This window comes from Neolamprologus multifasciatus, chromosome 18 (genome assembly GCF_963576455.1).
Source record: "Neolamprologus multifasciatus chromosome 18, fNeoMul1.2, whole genome shotgun sequence".
Lineage (NCBI taxonomy): Eukaryota > Metazoa > Chordata > Actinopteri > Cichliformes > Cichlidae > Neolamprologus > Neolamprologus multifasciatus.
In genome coordinates, this window is record NC_140456.1 from 4,848,529 (window position 1) to 4,859,959 (window position 11,431).

The 11,431-nt window shown below is 39.4% G+C and overlaps 1 protein-coding gene across 2 annotated transcripts; it reads left to right on the forward strand.

The window, feature by feature from the left end:
• Positions 1 to 7,597: 7,597 nt before the first annotated feature.
• Positions 7,598 to 11,058, forward strand: LOC146497150 (E3 ubiquitin/ISG15 ligase TRIM25-like). 2 transcript variants are annotated; one of them, XM_085140731.1, is made up of 2 exons: positions 7,598 to 8,521; positions 9,223 to 9,383. In XM_085140731.1, the coding sequence occupies exons 1-2, from the start codon at positions 7,718 to 7,720 to the stop codon at positions 9,277 to 9,279; spliced, it is 861 nt and encodes a 286-aa protein (XP_084996857.1). In that variant the 5' UTR covers positions 7,598 to 7,717; the 3' UTR covers positions 9,280 to 9,383. The 2 variants fall into 2 exon arrangements, with proteins under 2 accessions (XP_084996857.1, XP_084996856.1); XM_085140730.1 differs by having other exon boundaries at positions 7,601 to 11,058.
• Positions 11,059 to 11,431: the final 373 nt, after the last annotated feature.

Genomic DNA, 11,431 nt, shown 5'->3' on the forward strand with positions numbered 1-11,431 from the left:
GACGCCTAACTTGTAGAACTTTGGCAAGTTCATCCGAGGCTTTTCAATGTGGCCTCACAAAATTATCATGACCACAACAACCGTGAAGAGTTAGATGGACTTTGCTGCTCAGTTATGTTTTCATTAGCAATTTAGAAAAGTTGATGGTGGTGTGTGTGTGTGTGTGTGTGTGTGTGAGTGAAGGAGAGAGAGGGATGAGCGAGAGACAGATTTTGTGTTATTAACTATATAATATAAGCTTTGGTAAAACTTCATGTTATAAAGCTAAAATTTGGACACACAGTGTGAGCACATAGGTCGCATCGGACCATCGGAGAGTATAGTATGAGAACATGCATCATGACCTTACTAACTTATAACCACTACGATTCAGTCGTAGAGTTTCAGCAGGAACGAAATAATGCGACTGAAAAAATTACACAGTGTATTCCCAGCTTTATATGTTATAAACCTATTGCTTTGATAATTGCAATCAATGATAACTTCATGCATTGTTTTTAATGTTTAGCATGTGAACAAAGTGAAGGTTTTTACTATAAATAACTTTTTGTTCATTTTTTTTCCCCCAAAACACATGAAATACTTTCAATTTAATTTAAATTCAATTCAATTTTATTTATATAGTGCCCAATCACAACAAAGGTTGATTCAAGCCACTTAACCTCAGGGACTAACTTAAATATAGAAATATAAATATGGAGAGTTATTCTAATTAGGACGGGGATTCCATTTATTCCACTATCAACTGTGGCGGATACCAGAGGGAGATATATTATTGTACAGGGCAGTTTGTATGGGAAACAAGTAATTCTTGCAAATGTATACGGACCAAACTGGGATGACCCAAATTTTTATTGTACTTTTTTAAAGCACCTCCCAGAGTCCCATTTGATACTGGGTGGTGACTTTAACTGCATGCTTAATCCTCAACTTGACAGATCAAATCCAAAACCTGACAGCAAAATTTCAAAAGCGGGCAACGTTCTAAAATCCTTTATGCAATCTTACGCTTTTTTCGACCCCTGGAGGAACAAGAATCCTACATCTAAACAATTCTCATTTTTCTCACCAGTACATCGGTCATATTCACGGATAGATTTTTTTGTTGTAGATAATAGAATTCTTCCCAAGGTTTTAGATTGCCAATACAACTCTATCGTTATCTCAGACCATAGTCCACTGCAATTAGTTGTTATTTTTATGAACGCCCAAGTCAAAAATCGGCATAGCGGCTTGATCCTTTACTCCTAACTAAAGACTCATTTTAAAAAATGGTCTCTGAGCAAATACAATATTTCTTAGAGACAAATCAAACCCATGGAATGAAAATGACTGTTATATGGGAGGCATTAAAGGCCTATCTTAGCGGCCAGATAATTTCATATGTATCATTTCAAAAAACGAAATACATACAACAAATAAACAACCTAGCCAACAGTATAAAAGAAATTGATTGCTTATATGCAGAAAATCCAACACCAGACCTCTATAGGAGAAAATTATTACTAAACTCAGAACACAAAATCCTTTCCATTCAGCAAACAGAACGTTTATTTTTCAAATCAAGGCAAAAGTTCTATGAACATGGGGAAAGAGCCGAAAAACTCTTGGCACATCAAATTAAGCAATCCATATCAGTTAACACGATTTCTGAAATCTGTAAAACCTCTGGAGAAAAGACGTCCAATCCGAAAACTATTAATGACCAGTTTAAAATGTTTTATTTCAATCTTTACACTTCAGATCCGGTTGATAAAAAAAAAAAATGTTGCTGAAATGCTTGATAGATTACCGATTCCACAAATATCTGTAAATGACAGAACAGAAATTGATAGAGAGATAACCATTAGTGAAATTGTTGAAGTAATTAAATCAATGCAAAGTAACAAGGCACCAGGACCTGATGGTTTCCTTATTGAATTATATAAAATGTTTATAGACAAACTAGCACCAATACTCAAAGTTGTATACCAGGAAATATTCTTTCAAGAGAAATTACCAGATACTATGAAACAAGCCATAATTTCTGTGCTGTACAAAAAGGGTAAGGATCCCTCACAATGCAGCTCCTACAGACCGGTGAGCCTTTTAAATTGCGATTACAAAATTCTCACAAAAATCTTAGCTAATAGAATCGATCTTATACTGCCAAAATTATCAATCCTGATCAAGCTTTATACCAGGGCACAGTCAGTTTATAATATGTGCTGCCTACTTAATATTCTATATGCATAAGAGCCAAAAGAAAAGTCAGAAATAATAATTTCTTGATGCAGAAAAGGCCTTCGACTGTATAGAATGGCCACATCTTCATGCAGTCCTTGAATTTGAATTTGGCCCATTGTTTTGAAAATGGATTAAAATACTGTATTCCTCTCCAGTTGCAGCAGTGAGGACAAACAATGTAACTTCTGACTTTTTTCAGCTTAGTAGAGGCTGCAGGCAAGGCTGTAGTTTATCTCCCTATCTTTTCAACTTAGTAATCGAACCTTTAGCTATCACTCTTAGGGAGGACAGTCAGGTTGCCGGGATCTCTAGGGATGGGACAGTGCACAAAGTATCATTGTATGCAGATGACTTATTGCTGTATATATCTAATCCAACGGCATCAATCCCTAAACTGCTCAAGGTATTAGACCACTTCAGACGCATATCTGGATACAAATTGAACTATTCAAAAAGCCTACTATTCCCTATTAATAACAGAGCAAGATTTCTCTGCCTTCCCCTTTAAATTAGTAAAAGAAACGTTTAAATATTTGGGAATAAATATAACCCGCACAATGAACGAGTTGTGGATTCATAATTTTGACACTTTGTTAGAACAAACATCACACGATTTTAAAAAATGGGCAACACTTCCAATCTCATTAGCAGGCAGAATAAATATAGTTTAAATGGTGGTCTTACCAAAATTTCTCTATGTTTTCCAAATGGTTCCTGTTTTCATAACCAAATCAAGTTTCAAAGATTTAGATAGATTAATAGCAACATTTATTTGGAAAAATTCAAATCCCAGAATGGAAAAAAACATTTTTGGAAGTACCAAAAGAGGCTGGTGGGCTAGGGTTGCCAAATTTGATCTTTTACTACTGGGCAGCTAATATCACCAAATTATTGCACTGGAAATGTGTTTATGAAAATAGCGAGGGTGAGGCTTGGGTAAAAATGGAACTGATGTCTAATCCACTTCCCCTCTTAACCTCATCCCTAGCTCTAAATCAAAGACAGAAAATAACAAATCCAGTTGTAAGAACATCTATAAAAATATGGCTTCAATTCAGAAGGCACTTCTGTTTGCAACAGGTTAGTAATTTTTCCCTGTTGCTTTTAACCCTTTTTTGCCATCCATTTCAGATAAAACATTCCAAATTTGGCATAATAATGGTTTGAAGTTTTTTTAACAATTTATTTTCAGGAGAAACTTTTAACACCTTTGACGCTTTGATGAGAGATTACAATATACCAACCTCACATGTGTTTAGATATCTGCAAATATGAAGTTTTGCAAAAACATTTTTTCCTTCTTTCCCTTCCCTTTCCCTCCTTTTCCCCTACCTACCTCCTAAAAATCAAGTGGATACTATTTTGGAAATGGATCCTTTTGGCAAAAGGCGAATCTCCAAACTGGTACAGAGCTTAAGGCTTGGAAAACTACTTGGAAAAAAAAACTAAAAATAATTGGGAAAAAGACATTGGGGTGGATTTATCTGATGATGAGTGGAGATCTTGTTTGAATCGTATACATACTCCCTCCCTTTGCATTCGCCATGGTTTAATTCAGTTTAAAATTCTTCATCGTCTTCATTATACAAGAGAGAGGCTTTCAAAATTTTTCCCAGAAGCCGATCCTGCCTGTCCCAGGTGTGGACATAATCCAGCAAATGAGGGTCACATGATGTGGTCTTGTCCGAACCTGGCTAATTACTGGGGAAATATTTCAAAGTATTATCTCACATCAGTGCGCAAAATTTAGTGCTTGATTTCCGCATTGGCATTTTTGGAGTTATGCCACCTCAATACGAAATTAGTAAATCTCAGGAAAATGCCATAGCATTTGCTACATTGCTTGCCCGTAGACTTATTCTATTCCACTGGAAGTCTGATAAGGCTCCTTCATGTATACTAAATGTATGGCTAAAGGAGGTGCTTTTCTTTTTACCACTGGAAAAACTTAGATACAGAGTTCTCTCATCACAACAAAAATTCTCTGCGACTTGGAACCCATTTACTGACTATATAAAAACGTATTTGCCAGATGTGTGACATACATTTTTTGTTTGTTTTGTTTTGTTTTGTTCTGTTTCTCTCTACATAAGCCTCGGGTGGGGAGGGAGGGGGGTTTCTTTTTGGTTTTTTGGGGTGTTTTTTATGTATAATCGGAACATTTTCATTTTGTATTGTGACCATGATTTGTGTAAAGCGATTAAATTAAAAATAAATAAATAAATATGGAGAGCACACTTTTGCGTTGCAGTTAAAGTTCCTTTGAGAATTTGAGGTCCAAGGTGTTGGTTTTCTTTTTAACAACAGTTGGAGGAGTTGCCCATATGGTCAAGTCTTTATATATTCAGAGGTATTTAAAGCTGTCCACTGTTTCCACAGTTGAGTTATTCATGAGTACCAGCAGATGAATGCTCCTCCACCTTCATGTAATTCAAAATAACCTCCTTTCTTTCTGAGATATTCAGGCATAAATGCTTGTTTTGGCAATAATTTTCCAGGGCTGTCTCACCAACAAGTGAACTCAATCCTGAAAGACTCTCAGTTATGTTATTAGCCCTTTTTACCCCAAGCTGTCATGGGTGTAGAGTGAGTGTAGGAATGGGTTCAGAGCACAGCCCTTTGTCTATTATTATTATTACAGTACTTAGTGATTATATGTCTGTACAAAGCATTTTATAAATAGACATACTGAGGTTTAATCAGCTGTGTCACCAGATGAATCATTAAAGGGATTTTCTCTTCATTTTTAAATCTGCTCCTTTTATTTCTATTTGTTTTAATTTTACAGATATGGGTGAAATTCTTTCTAGATAATTACTGTGATTTTCTGACATTTTGAGAGTTTCTGACATAAACACTGATGCAGAGTTTAGAGACAAGCAGGAAATCTCAGTGAAAGACTCCTGGTCAGGGTTTCTGACTGCACATTAACAAATTATATACCATTAAAAGACCATTAATGTCAGCTTGACAGTCATACATGTTATAAGAAACAGCAAAGTGTCACAAACAATAAAAAAAATACTTACATTTACTAAAGCTCAGCAGCACTAAATAAAAGTTATCAGAGCATATCAGACTGTAAATTCTGCCATCAGAATATTTAAATGTCTGCCATAACTGCAGAAGTGTTAAACACACATCTCTTGGCTTCCTGTAATGAGTCACTGCCTCATAACCCCCCCCCCCCCCTCCCTGACTCAGCACCTCCTCTCTGTCCTCATGTTCACTTGTTCCCTCCCCTTCTGATCTCCACTTGTAGATGGGTGTAAGCAACATGTGGCAATCTGTAAGAGCTCAAAGGCCACATTCACAGCAGCAACACATGTTGTTTAGATCAGAGCTCAGACTAGTTTCATTTATACGGAAGTGAAACTCACACAGTCGCTGATACTAAGACAAGAAATGGCGCAGAAAAGTGTTCAGCTGGACCAAGAAACTTTCTCTTGTTCGATCTGTTTGGATCTACTGAAGGATCCGGTGACTAGCATCTAGCTATCCCTACAGAATAGGAGTGAGCATAAAGGAAAACATGTTGTAGCAGATCATTTCAAATGCAGTGTTTCTATCAGCTCAACAAACATCAGTAAACACACAAATTGTGTGTGTCTGCAGTTTGTCGCACCATGTATTGCTAGCTAACACCACTGCTCAGTGGTGTTTATAAACTGAAAATGTAAAGCTTACATGTAAGTCCTCATGTTTTTAAATCAGATATTATATTTTTCATACATCCTGCTAAACAAACTGAGGTAGACCAACTGTGTTATTTAAAGGTTGCATGAAAATACTTAAGTTGAGTTGCTGTACTGTGATGGGTTTAACGTAAAGAACAGTGTGTGATTGGTGCACAGGTGCTGTGGTTTCATGATCAGAGTTAGGTTACATCAAGTGTAGCAGAGATGAATCGCAAGTTAAGCTGATTTACTGAATTCCACCTTCATACTTACTTTATATCATCTAGTATAAAGAGAGCGTAAACACCACACTGTCAGTGTAGAGGATGGAAATCAGCCAAGAAAGAGACTGAATCTTCCCCTTGCCACCTCTAGATCACAGCTAAGAGAGGACAAAAAATCTTAATATTCAGTCTTAGGTGATTAAAAATAACAAAGAAAATGTAATGAAGTGATATTAAAGTTTGAACTTTAGTATCAAACGAGAGAGAGAGAGAGAGAGAGAGAGAGAGAGAGAGAGAGAGAGAGAGAGAGAGAGAGAGAGGTGGGTGGACAATGGCTGAGTAAATGTCAACAACTTGATTGGACGGCCCAAGTATAAAGATGTGACATCCACTGAGGGAAGGGGGGAGAAAGGGTGAGCAGGTATAAAAGTGAGGTGAAGAAGAGATTCAGGGTTCTTCCCTTTTGTCCTCTGTGAGATGAGCAGTTCAGAAAACTGGATCTAAGAGGTTCACAGTTAAAATTCCAGCAGAGACGCTAAAAGGAGAACCACAGTCCAACCTGTGAACCTGTGAAATGATTTTGGAACTTTTGGCTTTTCATCGGCTCATTTTGTCGTGTTAGATGGTTAATTCAGAAGGATTTTGATTTAGATCATACTTCCACTGGATGTCCAGCTGCTTCCCTGATTGGTGATGATAATCAACACTGAACACAGGGATAAGTGCATCTTTAGGCCTGGTTGTGCTCATCCTTCCACCAACCTATCCTGACAAAAGATAAGAACAAAATCAGCATTAGCTCAGAGCAGGTTAGTTAGATAAGTAAAGTTTAAGTTATTTGATTATTGTTTTGTGATTTTTACTATTTGATTTTGATTTTGCTTTGCTCTTGCTTACTTTTTCACCTTTACTTGAGTAAAGAAGTTGAATCAGTATTTCTATTTTTACTGGAATATTTTTAACACTGGTATCTGTACAGAATGTCTGCACTTTTGCCACTTCTGCTGTAGACTTTTGTGCAAATGTAGACACAGTATGTAGATTTTCCCCTCTACATAGTTTTTATTCAGTGTGACTGACTCTGAAGGTGATATTGGTCTCATCCTATGTCTTATGCAGCATTTGTACAAGCCTTTCCATGAGGTTTGCATGTTGTCCTTGTATTTGTTATCCCTGGGCACTCTGGCTTCCTCACAATCCAGAGACACGTTAGTGGGGTTAGGTTAATTTGTGATTCTAAACTGCCATAGGTATAAATGTAAATGTGAATGTTTATTGAAGTGGATAAAAGGATTAATTTAGCAGATGTAGAAGATAATTTAAAAAGTTTGAACAGTACTTTTTAAAATGTGAAAAATGCTCTGTTATAACAAGTGTTAATGACACACAGTCTGATAAACCTCCCACTCTCTGACTCAGCACCTCCTCTCTGTCCACATGTTTCTGTGTTCCCTCCCCTTCTGATCTAAACTTTGAAGATGGGTGTAACCAGCATGTGGTGACGTGGAAGAGCTGACAGGCCCCATTAACTGCATTAGTTTCAGTTATAAGGAAGTGAAACTCACACAGTCGCTGACACTGAGAGTAGAAATGGCGCAGAAAGGAGTTCAGCTGGACCAAGAAACTTTCTCTTGTTCGATCTGTTTGGATCTACTGAAGGAGCCAGTGACTATTCCCTGTGGACACAGCTACTGCATGAACTGTATTAATGGATTTTGGGATGGAGAGGACGAGAAGAAAATCTACAGCTGCCCTCAGTGCAGACAGACTTTCACACCGAGGCCTGTCCTGGTGAAAAACACCATGTTAGCAGTTTTAGTGGAGCAGCTGAAGAAGACTGGACTCCAAGCTGCTCCTGCTGATCACTGCTATGCTGGACCTGAAGATGTGGCCTGTGATTTCTGCATTGAGATGAAGTTAAAAGCTGTGAAATCTTGTTTAGTCTGTCTGGCATCTTACTGTGAGAAACACCTTCAGCCTCATTATGATGTGGCTCCATTAAAGAAACACAAGCTGGTGGAGCCCTCCAAGAAGCTCCAGGAGAACATCTGCTCTCGTCATGATGAGGTGATGAAGATGTTCTGTCGTACTGATCAGCAGAGTATCTGTTATCTCTGCTCTGTGGATGAACATAAAGGCCACGACACAGTCTCAGCTGCAGCAGAAAGGACTGAGAGGCAGAGAGAGCTGGAGGTGAGTCGACAAAACATCCAGCAGAGAATCCAGGACAGAGAGAAAGATGTGAAGCTGCTTCAACAGGAGGTGGAGGCCATCAATCAGTCTGCTGATCAAACAGTGGAGCACAGTGAGAAGATCTTCACTGAGCTGATCCATCTCATCCAGAAAAGAAGCTCTGATGTGAAGCAGCAGATCAGATCCCAGCAGGAAACTGAAGCGAGTCGAGTCAAAGAGCTTCAGGAGAAGCTGGAGCAGGAGATCACTGAGCTGAAGAGGAAAGATGCTGAGCTGAAGCAGCTCTCACACACAGAGGATCACATCCAGTTTCTACACAACTACCCCTCACTGTCAGCACTCAGTGAGTCTACAGACTCATCCAGCATCAATATCCGTCCTCTGAGCTACTTTGAGGATGTGACAGCAGCTGTGTCAGAGGTCAGAGATAAACTACAGGACATTCTGAGAGAGGAATGGACAAACATCTCACTGACAGTCACTGAAGTGGATGTTTTACTGTCACAACCAGAGCCAAAGACCAGAGCTGGATTCTTAAAATATTCATGTAAAATCTCACTGGATCCAAACACAGCACACACACAGCTGTTATTATCAGAGGAGAACAGAAAAGTAACATTCATGCATCATCAACAATCCTTTTTGGATCATCCAGACAGATTTACTGGATGGTGGCAGGTCCTGAGTAGAGAGAGCCTGACTGGACGTTGTTACTGGGAGGTAGTGAGGAGAGGGGGAGTTTTTGTAGCAGTTGCATGCAAGAATATCAGCAGAGCGGGGAGTCAAAATGAATGTGGATTTGGTCGTAATGACAAATCTTGGGCACTAGATTGTTCCAAAAACAGTTATATATTTTGGTACAACAACATCCAAACTCGTGTCTCAGGTCCTCGTTCCTCCAGAGTAGGAGTGTACCTGGATCACAGAGCAGGTATTTTGTCCTTCTACAGCGTCTCTGAAACCATGACTCTCCTCCACAGAGTCCAGACCACATTCACTCAGCCGCTCTACGCTGGGCTTAGACTTTACAACAATTATGGAGATATTGCTGAATTCATTAACCTGAAATAGACCGAAGACTTTCATTTTGTGGGTTTAAATCTGTATTTTAGTTTCCATTTTATTTTCTCTCCATCATTTCTGCACCGAGATCAGCTGTCAGTCAAACATTATGGGTGGTACTTTGACATCTTCATTTTGTTCTCTTGATGTTTTTGAATTTTTAAAGGTGATCCTTCCTGTGTTTGTTTGTCCATTGAAGGTACCAGTGATCGATATGAATTTTATTTACACAAATATTCTTCACCTTTTTTTGTCTTCTACTTCATGGGCTTTAACAGAGAAATTAGCAGAACATTCTTTGTCAAGCAGTTTTTTTGTCTTTACTTTAGAAAGAAACAAATACATTTATCTGTTTGGTATATTGACACACCCACACACGTCTATATATACATTACACATGCATACACAAAGCTGTGTAAACCAACTATAAATAACTAATCTAAACTTATATACATTAAATACAGAAATGAAATGAGCTGGAATGAATACTACAGAATTTACATAAGGTGCAGTTGCAGTCTGGCAGTGGGAGCAGTGTGACATAATATAATCTGAATGCTTATTTGCTGATTATATTGTTTTATGGATAAGAGAGGCCCAACTCTGAGTACAGTCTGTGCCAAAAGTACTGACAGGAAACTGCATGCTTTTGCAGAGAACATGAGCTGCAGGCAAAAAGTGAAACTAAGTAGGGTGTTTGATCGAAACTTAACGTGTGTGTGACGTCTAGAGGAAGTATATAAATAACTAGGCTTCCTGTTTGTGCTTCAGACCTGAGCTTGTGTGTTCGTGTGTTCAGGTCTCCCTTCCCGGGAATGTAAAATAAAGATCATTTTTTGAGTTTGACCACTTTGAGCCGTGTCTTTCTTTGCCGTAAGGAATACAAAGAACTGGGATTTAATACAGGTCAACTGTTTAGGAGGGAGATGGCGAGGAGAAAGAAACTGTTCCTATGTCGGGTGGTCCTGGTCTGCAGGCTTCTGTACCGTCTGCCAGAAGGCAGCAGGTCAAAAAGTCTGTGTCCAGGGTGTGAGGGGTCTGTGATGATTTTCCCTGCCCGTTTCCTGGTTCTTGAGAGGTACAGATCCTGGATTGTGGACAGATCATCGGCGCAGGGGGGCGCCAATGATCCTTTCTGCTGCCCGTGCAGTCCGCTGCAGTCTGTTCCTGTCCTGTTTAGTGGCTGCACCATACCAGACTGTGATGGAGGAGCACAGGACAGACTCAATGACTGCAGTGTAGAACTGGATCAGCAGCTCCTGTGGAAGACTGTACTTCCCCAGTTGTCTCAGGAAGTACATCCTCTGCTGGGTCCTTTTGAGGATGGAGTTGATGTTGGTCTCCCACTTCAGGTCCTGGGAGATGGTGGTACCCAGGAACTTCAAGATCTTCACAGTAGACACCGGGCTGTCTGATATGGTGAGGGGGAGCAGAGTTAAGGGATGTCTCCTGAAGTCCAATTGTAGTGGCAATTCCTTTTGTTTGACCAACCAAACATCCCACAATTAAAAGTCCACAAGCCACTGCTGCACTGCGATAATATTCCGTACGCAGGCAAAAGAAGTCCACTGTCCAAACTTGAAAGTTGCGTTTTTATGGTTTATTCATCCAGTTTGGCAAGCAATAACAAGATCCATTTTTTGTTACTTCCTGCTGCTTCTCCTGCTCTGGTAAAACCCATAGGCCCACCCCAGTGCATGCTGGTCCTATACCAGTCTCTTTATTTATAGAAACAAAATGGCCCTACAGCTCTTACTGACTAATTTAACAAGGTAACATCAAACAAACGAAACATGCTTAACTTCCTGCCGGTATGTAGATTCATCACCATCCTGAATGAGGCCAATGACGGTGGTGTCATCTGCAAACTTTAGGAGTTTAACAGCCAAGTTCTTGGAGGTGTAGTCATTAGTGTAGAAGGAGGAGACATCCTTGAGGGGCACCAATACAGAGGGACCGAGTTTCAGAGGTGATCTCCCCCAGCCTCACTTGCTGCTTCCTGTCTGTCAGGTAGCTGGTGATCCACTGAGCTGGGATAGTTTGGAGGAG